The sequence below is a fragment of the Oreochromis niloticus genome, linkage group LG3 (assembly GCF_001858045.2).
Source record: "Oreochromis niloticus isolate F11D_XX linkage group LG3, O_niloticus_UMD_NMBU, whole genome shotgun sequence".
Taxonomy (NCBI): Eukaryota; Metazoa; Chordata; class Actinopteri; order Cichliformes; family Cichlidae; genus Oreochromis; species Oreochromis niloticus.
In genome coordinates, this window is record NC_031967.2 from 10707292 (window position 1) to 10723302 (window position 16011).

At 40.9% G+C, this 16011-nt stretch overlaps 2 protein-coding genes across 5 annotated transcripts in view; one reads left to right on the top strand and one right to left on the bottom strand.

The window, feature by feature from the left end:
- pcxb (pyruvate carboxylase b) overlaps positions 1-16011 on the top strand; it is a 282300-nt gene that overhangs the window by 154890 nt on the left and 111399 nt on the right. The gene's annotated exons all lie outside the window — the stretch shown is intronic.
- The window catches only part of LOC102078091 (leucine-rich repeat and fibronectin type-III domain-containing protein 4), a 37366-nt gene continuing 33013 nt past the window's right edge, over positions 11659-16011 (bottom strand). Inside the window, exon 8 of the mRNA XM_005468081.4 lies at positions 11659-14916. Within this exon, the coding sequence (XP_005468138.1) occupies positions 13596-14916 (1321 nt within the window). The 3' untranslated portion in view covers positions 11659-13595. The remainder of the gene's footprint in view (positions 14917-16011) is intronic.

The following is a 16011-nucleotide window of genomic DNA, read 5'->3' on the forward strand; positions in this document are numbered from 1 at the left end:
TAATGTCTGGATTCATTAATTGTCAATTAAAACAGAATCAGGCGCTTGCTCCCAATCTCAGCCACCTCTCACAACAAACATTAAAAAGTAGAATAACTGTTTGCTGTGTTCAGCCATTTGATGACAGTCCAAAATAAGATACGCCTGGTTGGTAAAGTTCTGATAGGAACTGAAGATATTTAGGATGTGCCCCTCTCCCCCTTGAAGGAAAATGGCATTTTCTTATCTGTTTTCTCTGTGATGATTTGGGATTGGCACTTTGGATTTCATTCTGTAATACAGCTCATTTTATTGGAAAAACGGGAATGAGGGAGGGGCTGAGGAAGGATAAAAGGAAGGATGCATAAATAGGATTTCAGATCAATAGAGGAGCCAGGAGAGTGTTAAGAATACAGGCTTTTCCTTCTCGAAGGTTTAAGTAATAAGGTGTGTGTTTCCGTGTCTTTGTTTTCACATGTGTACAGGGCTCGGTGTGTTCTTGTGAGAGAATGCGGAGATTTGTTTCATTTTGGGTAGACAATGAGTTTAAGCTTAATGCTCAGGGCTGCTGCTGAGAAAACAAATGCTTTCAATTCAGGATAGCAATAAGGTATGGTTGGTAGGGGGTTGCAATAAGTAGGCTTAGAGATGAGTGTTAAGTGCAGGCTGCGCCTTTTGTTTTTCAGTCATGATCATTTTTTTCTCACCTGCCTTTTCATGTCTTATGCTGTTCCTTCACTTCCTGTGCCACGTCTTATATTTCTGTCTGAACTGTGCAAAAGCTGAGCGTTAAAACGTTCACGAATGTTGGATTTAGTGCAGGCCAGCTGCATTACTTTTAACTGTGTTCACTCAATCTGACAGCTGAGGGTAATTTGTAATGTGAACATGCCATCCAAACTAAAATTAACTGAGTCTAGAGTGCACCAAAAAGCTTAAATAATCACTGCTCTGCATTGTTAAAGAATTTTCACCTGACAGCATTCAAAATGCATCTCAATATTGGCATTATTACTGACACTTTGTAGCAGTTATTTGTTTATTGCATCTGTAGTAATATTTTCCTACGTTGGGTTAAGAAGAGAGGTTAAAGAGCATGTTAAACATGTTTGCTTTTAGGGTGTTGATGGAGAAGTTTGGTGCGACTTCTGAGAAGCGAGGACAGAGAGAGAGGGGGGGGGAGACATGTGGCAAAGGGTCACGCGTCTGGCTCGAACCCAAACCTGGGCCCTGAGCGGGCAAAGGTGGAGTTTCACTGGGAGTGAGGAGGATTGAGAAGATTAGAAACGAGTAGATCAGAGGGACGGCTCAGGTTGGGCAGTGTGGAGGCAAGGCTGAGATGGTTTGCACATGTGCAGAGGAAGCTTAGTAGATATATTGGACAAAAGAAGCTGAGGATTGAGTTGCCAGGCAGGAGGAAAAGACCTCAGAAGATTGACGGAAGTAGTGAATGAGGCCATGCAGGTGGTTGTTGTGACAGAAGAGGATGCTGGTAGTAGGGTTTGATGGAAGCAGACGATCCACTGTGGTGACGGCCAAAGAGAGCAGCCAGGATTAGGATGATGAGGAAAGGAGAAGTAGTAACCGTATTTCAAAGTTATGAGCCGCCACACCAAACAAGTGTGAGGCAGAACAGACCAAAGCAGCACTGTGTGGTCTGTAATGTGTAAGGGAGCTGGGATGCTGTAGGTACGGGTAAAATTTCCTTTTGTTTTTCTGCTGTATATGAGGCTTTTAAAGTGAATATTTTGTCCCAGCAGGACTTTAAAGTGTCCCAGAATAGTGGTGGACTGTGTAAAGAAATGTCAAGCAGTGATACTTGTTTCAAAGGCCAGTGTTAGTTTAGTTTGAGTCTTTTTTTTTTTCCTCCTCCTTTTAAAAATAGAATATACGGTGTTGTGACTGTGTAGATGTGGATAAAAGCTTTGTAACCCTGCTGTTCTCTTATTCTCATGCTTTAAGATTTTCTTTCCCTTTTTATTTACCTTGGCATATCTGTTTTTCACTTGTTTCTTTTACCTTTGTTATTAGAGGTACTGTTTTTTGCCACTAAAATTTGCTTGTAACTATGTTTTATGTTTTTGTTTTGTTAATATGCAGGTTTGCAAGTGGGTGTGCAGGGTAGTGGTGTTGAGCTTGGTTGACTTGCGTGGCTGAGGTCATGTTGTTTGCATATTGCACGTTTTTATTTGTTTACATTTATGTAAATATCATAGCTTAATTTTGCGTATTCATGTACAGTTCCCTGAAAGTGTGCGCGCTCTTGCAGAGTATGAAAGCAATGGAGTCGTCAGTGTGGCTGTAAGAGTCCATTATGTTAAGTAAGACTTGCTGCCAGGATTCAAAACCAGCAGAAAGGACGGGGTCATCGGCTTTGTAGGCGTATAACAGTGCTTTCAAGGTTTTGAAACTGAAGCACAAGTGTGGAACTTGTTATTGCCTTGTAAAGAAATAAACTCCCTGAAGATGTTTAGTGCCCAGCAGTCTCAGTTTCTGCATTGCGCAGTAATCATGGCATAACTAGCAGCAGTCCTGCAGGCCATGGGCATGCTAGGGTTAAATCTTATTCTGTTATTTTCTGAGAAATGTGCCAGTGGGAGGCAAATAATTAATCTGGAAGCTTTGTGTTTGAGCACAAATATGGCTATCATAACGTTCTTGTTCCCTTATGGTTCTGTGCAGGTTCTCAGTCATCCAGGTCATTACTGGTGACTCTAGTGACCCGCACCTTTTTTCATATGTGGCAACTCTAACGTAATAGGGAGTTAACAGTGCTCAGGACCATCTGCTGGGGAAAACCCCCCGCTAAAGGTTAAATACTAGGACTCTCCATCGGTTGTTTTATAGCTGAGAAAAATGTTTGGATGAGAGGTGAAACCTCGTCACAAACTCGAGTTCCCCTATGGGCTACACATTTAAGAAAAAATGGAAACAGAATGAGTCCTTAAATCTTTAAGACGATTTAGGTAAACATCCACTGTTTTGTATTGAAGTTAAAAATGTGATCAATAAGAAAATAGTGAGCATCTTTCACTGCAGGCAGCACAAGGTGCGTCTGGATAGAGTCGTTACCTGTTCCACACATTGGAGGAAGCTCTAACATCTGTTTTCAGTCGCTGCATAAATATTTAATTATTCATATCTTGTCTGAACAATTGCCCACAATAGAACGCTGATTAAAGCTCACCCTTTGTTGAACTTTGCATTGGTTTTACTGAATAATCAGTTGGTGTTCATGTAGGTGACTGACCTGAACCTTTTATGCTTTAAATTGTGCTGCTGTCTTTATGACATTCAATCCAGCCTGTGCATAATAACTAAGAACGCATGAGACCACTGCAAAATGACTTGATGATTCATTATTTCTTTGCCCACAGACACGAGCTGAGTCATCATTGACAAATTATAGCTGGAGGCTGGTGCCATTTTCTCTCAAATAAAACCACTGTTTTTTTAATATCTCAGAGTCCACTCAAATGGTGATCAATGCCGCCTTAATCTTTTTTGAAATAGGTAGCTCTTTTACTGGAGCAAATAAATGTGTTAGATGATCAAATGCTCCAGTGCATATTTTCAAGTGGAAGAAGGGTTGCACATTTGTTTTCTCTCTCTGTGGTATTAGTGCTTTGTTCTTTCTTTTTGAAATAGATTTTGTGATTCTGTTTTTCAAATGCTCCATCCAATATTTGGCATAGGTGTTTGTATAATGATGGGAGACTTTGTCTTTCAGACGATGAGAAAGAAAAATAAACTACACGTTCCAAGACTTCCTCACATTTTTTTTCTTATTCCCCCATCTCAGAAAGTGCTCTGCTGCGCTCATAGTAATGTGTCTAGGTCTGACATCTCTGTATGCAGCTAAACTGCATTTTCCATGGAAATAATACACTTTCTGCAGTGTCCTCTGCACTGTTGCTGGCAAGCATTTGGGGATATTGTTAAAGCTTCGCTGTTTGCCTTCCAGTCTCACTGCTGCAGATGTCTGACAGCACTTTGATCCTGAACAACCACAAGCTAAGCTGTGGCTTAAGATGCAAAAAAACGACAAAATGCAACAACCATAACTGCAGATAATGTGAATGCAGCCTTCACCTCAGAGGTGAATGACAGCCTTTTTAAGATGTCTGTAAGAGGCTGATTATTTAGTTTGCATTATTGCCTTCATTTAAAAAGGGAAATGTATCTGCATTTTTCTGGTCAAGCTTACACTGAGTGTCTGCTTGCACATTGTGTTTTACAGTCTAGATTACAGAAGTCTACTTCATAGATGTAAAAAAAAAAAAAAAAAATCCAGCCATACTTCCTTCATTTTTTTTCCATTATAAAGTTTTTTTCTGTTTGTTTCCTTCCAGCTGGAACTAAGATTTCAGTACACAGTGCTCCAAGCTCTGTAAAACACTTTCAGTATCTTAAAATAATCATGTCCTGCAGCATCGGGCCTTTAGGCACACGTAGATACGGAGCCAGGTTAAATTACTTACTGGTTGCTAAGATGCAAAGTCAAAGGACACTATGAGCACATTTTAGGTGCTAAAGTTGCAAGTCGGTGTTTGAGGGTATAAGACAAACAATTTTCTTCAATGAGGTCGGTCAGTTTATTATAGTGTATTCTGTGAGTGACTGATTTGGTTACAAGCTGAACGCGGCAGCCGAGAACGGTGCAAGTAAAAGTTGTTTCCTCAGAGAGAACCTCGGCCTGTCACCTGTATCTTTTTATCTACCAGCCCCACTTATTCCACTACTTTCTGTAATATTTCAAACTATGCACTGTTAAAAAAATACAAACTATTTTTTGTGGATGTATTTTCATTGGTGCAAACATGCACATATATCCATTCCAACTCTTGTTGAATGCTTACAAGCAAATGTTTGGATTTCATTAGCATCAGTGCAGCATTTATTCTAGGAATGTTGCCACAGAAATGTTGCATTACCATCAGGCCCTGTGACCATTTACCAGATGACTTGATTTTTCTTTCAACTCTTTCCTAGTCCTTTTTATTGGTATAACAAAGTTTCTTGGTTTCTAGATAAGGGCTAAAGAAACCTAAGACTTTCCACAGAATCTCTTATATTGGCTCTCAGACACAAAGAAATCCTTCTGTCAACATCACAGAAGTTAAAAGATTTTACTGCATCTTTCTGATCATGAGTATGAAGGAAACCTGATGTGTCAGAAGAGTAGGTGGTGGCATCGCCATATGGAGGACAAAAGAGAATGAAGAGTGGGAAAAATGATGAAGAGAGGGCAGGAAGCTCCCCTTTCATTCTTTGTTCTGGGGAAAAGTGGCGAAGAGATGGGCAGTGGGTGGCATGTTGAGAGGTAATGATGAGCTGAGTTCCTGTGGTGAAGCAAGGAAGCGGAGGAATGTCACATCAGGGACGACGTATGAGAAAAGACTTTTCAGAAATAAAAGCATACTGAAAGGAAACGCAGAGAAGTTGAGAGACATCAGTGAAGAGGTGTAGTGGTAAACAGAACAGACATTGTGGAGACGTAGAGAATAAAACCTACTCCTGTTTTTAAGATACCAGTGAAATGGCATTCTCCTCCGGTTGCAGCAGCGGTCAATCAAACGGGAAGGTGCAGAGTTGAAAGAAGGATGTAAGTGAGAAGAAATGGCTGCAACAGCAAGCACTGCTCTGATGAAAGTGGAAAAGAGGGACAAACTGAGTAAATGGCAAGTTTGAGACTGACTGAAGGTAGTAAGTGACCAAGAAAAGGGGTGAGAGGGGAAAGAGGGGGAGGCTGGCAAGATGCAACGACTTGTAAAGTAAAATTTAAAGAAAAAATGGATCTTACTTGATTTACTTAAGAAATCAATTGCCGAAAATAAAAACTTAGGTGTCCCATTTTTCTCATTTTAATCTTTATCAAGTACAGTATAGATTTAAATCACTGTTTCCTATTACACTGGCCTACAGCCAAAATAAACTTTAAAATTTGGTCAGTTTACTAATTTGTGGTCTCTGAAAGTAATGTGTGAAATTGTTATCTGATATGCTATTTGAGCATTTCTAAGACCAGAGTTTCTTCGCTGAAACCAGAAATGACCTGAATACACTTGAACCTTGAAGTTTTGGTAAAAACGGTTTAAACTGGGTTGGATGCTAATTTTAAATATGGCCGCTCTTCCTAAACTATTCATCCAGTCGTATGCTCGTGTGCAACACAATTGTCCAATTTACTTTTGACACCAACTGTGAGATAAAAATTTGACGATCCCAGTAGGAGGAAATGCTGCAAAAGTTGTTTAAACTTGTTAAAAACATTTAATCTGGGTTTTTCTTTGTGTAAAACTTTTTTTTATGTATTGGGGGAAAAGTGATCCAACTGCTGTTTTAACTGTTATATTGTTATGTTACAACTTCAAAGCAGACAACTTCTAAAATATTGTCGACTAGTGTTGTACACAGACAATATGGTGTTAAGCGGCTCTGCAGACTTTAGAGCTTTGTGCAAATTACAAGTTAAAATTCATGGCGATTGTGGCAAACTGAACGACGACAAAATTTGCAAGGGCAAAGCAGCAAAATGAGAGCGTGTGTAATATTTTACTAAGCTACTAAAGTACCACGCTGATTTCTGGGTTAATTTTCTTTTCTGCTTTTTAGAGTTTTTGAAACTCAGATTGTGCAGTAATTCAGAGAAAATTCCACATTTAGGGTTTAGTTTTTAATTTAACCTTGAAACATCCTCAACTCTTTATACCCAGCTAACTTTTGCTGTATGATGCCGTACTAAAGTAACCTATTACTTTCCAAGCAAAGAAAAAGCTTTTCTTTAAATGTTTTTTTTCTTTTTTAAAGAATGAATAAAGGGGATATTGAGAAATACAGGAAAATGTGGGAAATGATGCAGAAAATTAACCATAAAGGGAAAACTGAGAGACAAGGACAGAGGGGCAAACATGAAATGCCACAATATATTTACGTGAGATAAAAAGTGAATGGAGCAGACTATTGTTTTAGCAGTGCAGTACTGATATAGCAATGAAAACTGAGGACCAATAAAAGGCATATTCAAGTAAGACTCAAACACTCAGTAGGAGGACTGAGAATGAGGCAGAGAATATTGTCTTACAGTGAGGAGAACATATTAAAATGAGTGAAAGATTGCTAAAGTGAACTGGCAAAACAATAGAAGAGCCAAGCAATGGCGTAGAAGAGAGCAGGGAGGTCAGAGAGAAGTGGAGATTACGAGTGAATGCAGTGAACAAAGGATTGAATGAGAAGTCAGTGAAGGTGAAGGAGAGCAAATTAGATAGAAGGCTAAATTAAAGATTGTGGAGAGTGTGAGAGGAAGGTAGTGGGAGAAAGAAGAGAGGAAATGATGCATGAAGGTAACGGCGTGCAGGAGGCTCTGTCTTATATCATTTTAGCACCGCTCTACTTTCAGCACTGGCTCCACTCCTCCTACCGTTCTTCTTTCTCCATGCCTGCTCCTTAAAGTTGTTCTGTGTAGCATAAACTGCTAACTTGATGGAATTAAACACGCCATATGTTTGCCTCATTATCAAAGTTTTGCACATTGCCTGCCAGCTCTTACATTTGGGTAACACTTTTATTCTATTCGGATGCTTAGCTCTCTAAGTCTGTCTAAATAAGGGACTAAGAATGAAATCTGATTCCCTGTGTCATGCAAGGTCAATTAATCTTTCTCCTCCTGATTTGCTACAATGCAGGTCGTCTCCTCTACGCTTTCTCCCTTGATCTGTATCTGTCTTTTCTGCAAAAGGTCTTCAACCTTTATCTACCTCAATTCTTCAGTCTCGGCTCTTGGGGCCAGATCATCTTGTCCAACCTTTTTTTTTTTCTTCTTTTCTTTGATTGCTTGGTGGTGTGTTGTGAAATGAAACAAAATTGTGAATTCAAGACTTGCTAATGATATGTTGATTGCAGTAAATGCAAGGGTAAGACTGTTAATACTTTAAATCGGTGCATAAATATTGTCAAGGTTCCTTTAGATATGACGGTAAGGTAATATTTACATGAGCGTTCATCAACCTTTGTCACATTAGCTGTCCCGACAACCTGTATTTATCATTCAGACTGCATTTCCCCTTAGCCTTGTTAACCGTGATTGGAAACGGAAAATAATTAAATACTAGACGGAAACAGTGATTAGTGTCTGGCTGGTTTCTTGAAATCTATATGTTGAAGGCTCCGGATAGCGTTTTAATTTGAAGAATCAATGAATAGTGCAGCTTAAAATGGTAAAATTACATTTTTTTTCACACAGATGAGAATTTTAGGTTTACTGGAAAAGTGTTTTTAGCCATGTTTTACAAATTTCAGCTCGACTGAACAGCATGGTTACACTCACAATAATATGATATGCAGGTGTGGTGACAGAATCATCATCGGTCTGTTTGTAGAGCAAAAATTTAGTTAAATCAAACTTTGCTTAAATATTTTCAGTGGGGGAAATCAGTTGATCCCCTGCTGAATTTGTACATTTGCTCACTTACAAAGTGATGAACAGTCTCTAATTTATGTGGTTTCATCTTAATGGGGAGAGACAAAATATCAACTGAAAATCCTGAGAAACGCACTGAGTTTTATAAAAGATTTAAAAGATGACTCTACTTGGTAGAGAAACCCTTGTTTGCAAGCCCAGCAGTAACACGTTTCTTCATTCAGTGACATGCGAATCAGTTTATAACTTGGCCGTAAAGTGTTTTTCTAGATTTCTTTGTTTGATATTCTGTCTCCATTTAAAGGAAACGATCATGAAAATTAGACTGTTCATTTCTTTGTGAGCAAACTTACAAATGATTTCTACAAAGTGAGCTTAAGAGAAACAATGCTTTCCTTGTGGACGTTACTTATCGCTGTAAATTAAACTCTCAATCTCACACTTATATCCACTGTATCCTGTTGACACTTGCAGTAAAAGTGGCTAATTAGGTGTGAAGCCCTGTGTGATTGCTGCTGCTGCTCCGTACTGCATTCACTAAACAGGGATTTAAAAATGTGTTATACTCGTAGGTAAAGCGCAGTATCTGAGAGGTGTTTCCTATGTGCATTTTCTTCATATTTGTAATCTCCAGCTTTACTTAAGAACCTCATTTTCAATAGCTTTGTGTAGTCATTTGTCATAATTTCAGGCTGGAGAGACAGCTGCGTAGCGCTCATGGAGTGTTAGGGTTTGTAATAACTTTTTCTCAAATGTTCATGGGATGTTTGTCCATTAGACAGATGTCTTGTCTGCTCCTTTTCTGTCAAAGTACACTTCAGTATGTTCTACAACTGGTCCAACTGGTATCTAGCACGTTAGCCGCTGACTCTTAAAGCGTCCTGAGTAAGCAGTTAGTCAGCACACTGCAGGGGAATGCATCACACCTTTATCATAACTGCAAATGTCAGAGGGAGTTTGGCTGCTGGCAGACACGACCTTTCGGGATGCACCAATAAGACGTGCACACAGAAACATGCAAACGCTGCCAGAAGGTTATCTTGCAGTGCACAAACACGCGTTTGTGTTTGCTGAAAGGTAATTTTGTCTGTGGCTGCGATTGTTTGAATGTTACTCAGCATTTTTTTAATTGTGTGAAATTGGGCCAGGTTTTTGCCATCGGCAAAAAAAACAGTGGGAGGGTTGTGCTGCATTGTTGATCTTGCCTGTCACACTTAAGTGCATCTATGTACATGCAGGCAGACACACAGTGACTGTTTTTAAAGGTGACTGTAGCAAAGACTCAGTCTTCCTTTTAATGTGGCCACTTATGAGTTTTAAATCAAATTGCCCTCCAGCCTCATGTGCAGAGACACGCAGGTGCGCGCACACACTTTCCAGCACACCCGGTTTTACTCCCCCTGTCACTGTTGATGGTCTCAAATTAGAACACAGTATACCACTCTAGCATTGCCTGGTGTCTGATGCTCAAGGCACAAGAGGGGGGGAGAACCCTTTTTACCCCATCCCTACTTTAAAAATAACACATACACACACAGATTTATCACACTGTTTGATTTCAATCTCTTCCTTAAACAGATATAAAAAAAGTGTCTTACTTATGGGCATACTGTGAACACTGAGAGGCACACAGTGAAAGCCAAACACACTGATCATCTCCGTCCTCGACTTCTATCTCTATTTCCTTCACTTTTCCTTATCATAGTCTGTCTCCAGGTGTTTCAGTAGTCTCTCAACCACACCCTTCCCTCCATATCTATCTTCATTTTGGCAGCATCATCCACAGAAAGTGGAAACATGAATTTTTAAAAAAAAAATTAATCATGAAATGTAAGACGTTATTCTCAGTTGGGCTGAAAGACTAATTGGATTAAAAATTAAACCGAAGTAAAATAAACAGTTGTGCAGCCCTGTGCAGGAATCAGTTCATTTCAGCTAGGGATGCAATATGCAGTGAATCACAATCTCACTAACAGTTCATGTTGGTTTTTCCTTTCCCCATTTTTTTTGTATTTATTTTTTTTGCCAGGGACACGCAGAAATCTTCAAGTCTTAAGCCCTTCATCACAATAACATTTAGCTACTGTATTATTCATGCGATACAACATTGCCACTGTTGATGCTATCTTATTGCTGATGTTTATTGATGCACCAGTATCAACCAAATTTAGCCCACTGTTCCATTCATCACACTGTTGAAGCGTTTTCTCAGCAACAAAGTGAAATAAGTACGAGAAACTCAGATTATGCTGGTGGGATTTATTTTTTTTTCCCCATCTAACCTCAGAAAAGCGCAGAGACAACTAGATGGCCCTGTGTGTCCGGTCTACCTCCGCTTCAGCTTTTTCCACTATGACCTGAAAGATGTAAATAATTAACAGATATGATGTTTTGGTTTGATAGTTCATGTTTGACACTTTTCTTCTCCTCGTATGTTTAAAAGTTTAATTAGTTCTGCTCAGATGCAGATTGCTGCCAGCTTGCATCTCGCTTTGTTTCCAAGTGAGTGTTAATCTCAGCTGCAGATAGCATTGAAAGGGTCTTGTAACGTCTTATATTGAAATACAGAGACTGTGAAACCAGCTAATATTGTTGATAATAACAGAACATCGGTTTCAGGATCCATTAGCCTGACGGCTTTTAGTTCCCGTTCTGTCTGTCTGTTGTCACATCAGCGCTCTTTCCCATTCTGTGTCGTATCCAATCTGTCCTTTGAAATCTTGTTTACTCGCACCTTTTTTCCTTCTAAGCCCATTTCTGTCTGTTCCTGAGCCTATTGATCTCCCTTCTCCAACCAGTTTGCTTCTTTTTATGTTCTGTTTTCCTCATGTGTTTCTTTTTTACTGTATGAAATGTTTTTAATTACCATAAGAAATGTTACTTCACCCTTACCTCCTAATCAGCTCTACTGACTGACAAGTAAACAGCTTCATTTTCGCCCCACAGATGTGCGTGCGCCGCAGCTTCTTTGACTCAGAAGTTTGCCTGGAGCTCAAAACATTTTCATGAGGACTGACTCATCTTCACAATTCTGTCCAAGTGCAAACTAAACCAAAGCAGCATTGGCACTTTTTTAAATGAAACTATATCCAATCTAATTTTGCAATAGATTTAAATATAACACTGAAATCTGCTTTCGGAGATGCACCAAAATACACACGCTCAATATTCATATCCAGCACTTTTTTTCCCCACAATGTGCTTAAGTAGTCAAGCGCACAAACATGACACATCGCCACGCGTTAATGACTCAGTCTCAGTTCCATACATGTAAATTTTATTATTTATATCAAGTCAAGAGAACAATATTGACTTTGGCAAAATGAAATGAGAACAGAAAGGAAACAACACTGATTGTTATTATTGGAATTGGCTTTGTTTAATAGGCATCTGTGTGTGTGTGTGTGTGTGTGTGTGTGTGTGTGCTTGCCAGTTTGTGTTTTGGAGTGTGTGCTTATTCTTGTTGTAGTTTATTTTACTGCCTAGTCATAATCAACATGTTCGTTCCTACTCATGAAGATTTCTTGTCTAAAACAAAAAATCACACTTTTCATAGTTTGCGTTTGATCCTAGAATCACTCCCCAGAAAACTTTGAAAAACAAACACATGGTGCGACAAGTAACATTATTTTATTTATATACTATATATGTATGTGTTTGCGTGTGTGTGTGTTTCTCTCTGATAGAAGTTTTTAAGAGTCTTCCAACAGATTTTATAGCGTTTAGTGGCGTCTGTAGCAGTTTCTGATTCATTTACTTTTTTTTTAAAACTGCTTCCTTTCTGAGAACATTCAATTTGGATTTACCATGAACCCATGTGGCACAAAGGAGTTTGAAGTCACACAAAATGAATTTGAAATTTTAATTCCCATTTAACAGTTTCTGCTTTCTCACCATGCTACACTGCTGAAAATAACAAGTTGTACTGGTTGTGGTGTATTTAAACATTTCCCTGCCTTCACGCTCAGTGGAGCTCAAGGACACCTCTTACCTTAAATTTTAGTGTTTTTTTTTTTTTTTTCCTTTCTTTTTTACAGCATATCCAGAAAGCACTAAACATTTTTGAAACATGGAGTCTAGTTCACCGGCTCGCCCCCCACCCCGCCCCACGAACATTCATATACACAGGCACACAAATGCATCCTGTCCCTGATCCATAGATGCATGCACACTTGCGCATCCATTAGCATTATTCATCTGTTCGGTCCATTATCATCTGACATCCAATACGATCTCGTCTTTTACAAATGCACATGCTTACACGTTCCATTGTGCACTCCCGTCTTCTCCATTTTGTAATCCATATCAACTCCATTGTAATTCCAGTGTCTTTCTTTTAATAATGTCTGCGCTCCCCTCGCTGTTTCCAGCCTGTATCGATTGATCATGTCCAATGCACCCAGCTCTGTATTTATACTCCCATAATCCGCAGGCACAGCGAGCCAAAATCATTGTCCAGACACGGAGGACACATAAAAGTCACATTCAGAAAAGAGCTTCAAAATGGCCGTCTGTGTGAAAGCCAAAACAACAGAGTGGGGCTGTGTCATCCAGACCTCTTCACTGATGTATTTCTGTCACAAGTATTTCTCCAGTATTAACAGTGGTGGTGGTGGTGTTCTTGATCCGGTGTAAATCCTCATGGTGGTGTGGGAGCTGAGACTCTGGAGAATTGAATGGTTGTTAGTGTGATCCACACAGTTCACAACATCTCCTTCACTGCTGTAACCTTTGTTCTCTTTCCTTACTGATGTTTTCCCTCATTTTTTCCTTAATCTACATCCTCCCATGTCCCTCTCATTTATATTTTTTTTTCCTTTCTTTGTCACTGCGATGATTGTACTTTCTTTCCCCGTCATCTTGAATTTTTAAAGATTTCTTTTGTTATTAATTTATTTTTTGGTCACATTTCTCTGCCATCACTTTCGAGGTTCCTCGGAGAGCCTCTTACAAATCCTGACCTCACTTCTTGGTATACTCTCTCCTCTCACCTCACATGGCAAATCAAGAAGCTGCTTAAGTGACACTTGAGTCACTTGCTCTTCTTCCTTCCTCTGAACTGGAAAAGTTTTTCATCTAAAACAGTTGTGCTTTTTTAATCCCTCCTCACCTCTTTGGCCTTCTTAAATCAGCATCTCATTCAAACTGTCCTCATACAGAACCCTTTATCCCCCTCGACTCTTTGTAATCCGTGCCCCTATACCACGCTTTCCTCCAGTTCTTCCGCACTCTTTCCATCCTTTGCTTTTTCCCTACTCCTGTCTTTTCCATTATTTGCTTTCCCGGGGGTAATCCCAGTGTTAGAGTTGGAATTGGTGGCGTTATAAGCATGAATATATCCCCTTTGGAAATCACAGTGACCCCCGAACCCGCCGCTGCTTTCGCACTCGTCGCTCGTGGTCGACGAAGCTGTGCTTGCTGTCGAAGCGCACTGCACCAGCATTCCATGCAGCGACTGGCTCCGCCTCGTCCAGATGACGCTTAGCCGCTTGGCATAACTGACAGCACCGTAGCGCCTGGCGACACTCGCTGCGGCATCAGTCGCTAGCGCGACCGAGGAGCCCATATCGAGTGAGTGCCTCCGTTTGCTAACTGTTCCACAGGCAGGGCTTAGAGGGGAAACGGGGCTCTGATAAGCCTGTGAGGAGTTCCATTTGTCCCTGCCTCTGGGTGTGACTCTCCAGTCCAACAGCTCCGAGTCTCTCAGGGGCGCCGCGAGAGAAAAACTAGCACGATTGGTCAGCTCTCGCTCCAGTCGGGGCTTTGGGCGCTCCCTCTGACGCGACTGACGGGGAAGGGTTGAGGGGGGAGAAGGGGAGTAGTAGAGGGGCGTTCTGTCACTTTCTGAGGTGTACGGTGGTGCCTTGTCCAACTTTCGCTGTCTCACCACCAGTGCCATCTCACTTCCTGCCCCTGTCGTTGTGGAAACCACGCCTCCGGCTGAAAGAAACTGCTCCAGGTTGACTTTAGGTTTCGGCCTGGGCTTAGGAGGCAGTTTTGGAGGCACAGAAGAGGCAGAATCGGCCTCTTTTTCCTTTTCATTGTCCTTCTCTCCTCCTCCTCTCTTAGAAGGCAGACCATTGGGCAGGACCACCATCATCATGTCTCCAGAACCATTGGATTGGTAGCATCCGCTACTGTTTCCTCCTTTGTCCCCTCCTCCTACACTCCCCTGACAGCAGGCCCCGCCTCCTGCCTCGGTATTGCTGCTGTGACACATTATATGGTCCCCGTGATTGCAAACACGGTGGCGAACCATGAGTGCCACAGTAAACACAAGTAAAGTGACCACAACAACACCGCCAACCAGTATGGTGAGTGTCCCGCCCAGAAAGTGGGCTTGCAGAGAGCGACATGCAGGGTAAACATCCTTGGTGGAGAAGGTTGTGCAGCCCAGAACTTTTGTCGCAGCTAAAGATGTGATTGTGTCATCAAAAATGGCCAACACGCACAGATTGTAGTCCACACCAGAAACCAGGTTCTTCAGCAGGAATCGATCACTGGTTGACGGTAAGATTCTAAAGAGGGAGTAAAGGGAAAAAACATAGGTCACTTACATAAACATGGACTGTGCACAGAAATGCATCGAGTCTGCTGTAATTTGAAACCTGACCTCGATATTCTGACTAATCTGACCGAATTTAAGGAATAAACGGTTGAAGATTGGGAAAACAAGCGGAGGAAAGGGGCATGAAAGGAGGGCTAGAAACGGCACAGGAGTAAATACTGCAGTAGGGGAGTGAGGGGAAAATGAGGCTATTGATGGAGAGTGCGCCTAGGGAACATGAAAAGAGAACTGTCTGCTCATTTGGAGAGCAGGAGTGTGTCTACGTATGTGGGGATGTACTCGCATCTTTGCGGGAAGCAAACATCATGGCAAAACCGCACATTTTTACTTGTTTTAGGTTAAATTGCCGAATTAAAGTTGAAGTATAGTTGATGTGTTTGCCTGTCAGCAGAACTTATGAAATTAAGACGTATATAATCTGGCTTTGGTCTTTTAGAGTGCAGATGTTTTCCTGTGTGTCTGTAATGAGTGAGAGCTTGCGTGGGATAATAAAGAGAGAAGTGCTTTGAATGTGCCCTCATTTTAAGTGTTCGAGCTGCCGTTAGAAATAACAAATGGGTGAGAGGTGAACAATAGAGGGATATTGGGGGGGGGTAAAGACGGTGAGGGAACAGGCATTGCATAAGTTGCATGTCATTTTTCTGTGTTTGCACCTGGATCTATGTTTGTATTTATGGGATGAGGGAATAAACGTGTGTTTTGATGTCAGTGGGTTTGTGTATGTGACATGCCAGGGTAAAGTGTGTGTGGGAGACTGAAGCGCACCTCAAGTGTCGCTGATGGGTATGACTCTGCCCTCTGCATTTCCAACCCTCTTGTGTGGGCAAGTATGTATCGTAGTTTTGTTTTGCTAACCAGAGTATTTTGTCAGTAGTTCCTTTGTTTTTCCTCTGCATCGCGCTGTCCAAGTCCTTTTTTTTCTCCATTCGTCTTCACGCTACGTCAAAGAGCTTATTTGTATCCTACGTTACTAACCATTTCAGCTCCCCTCAGACCTGAGCTACATCCTATAAATGCCATCTAGGATGACTCAGACATCCAGGGA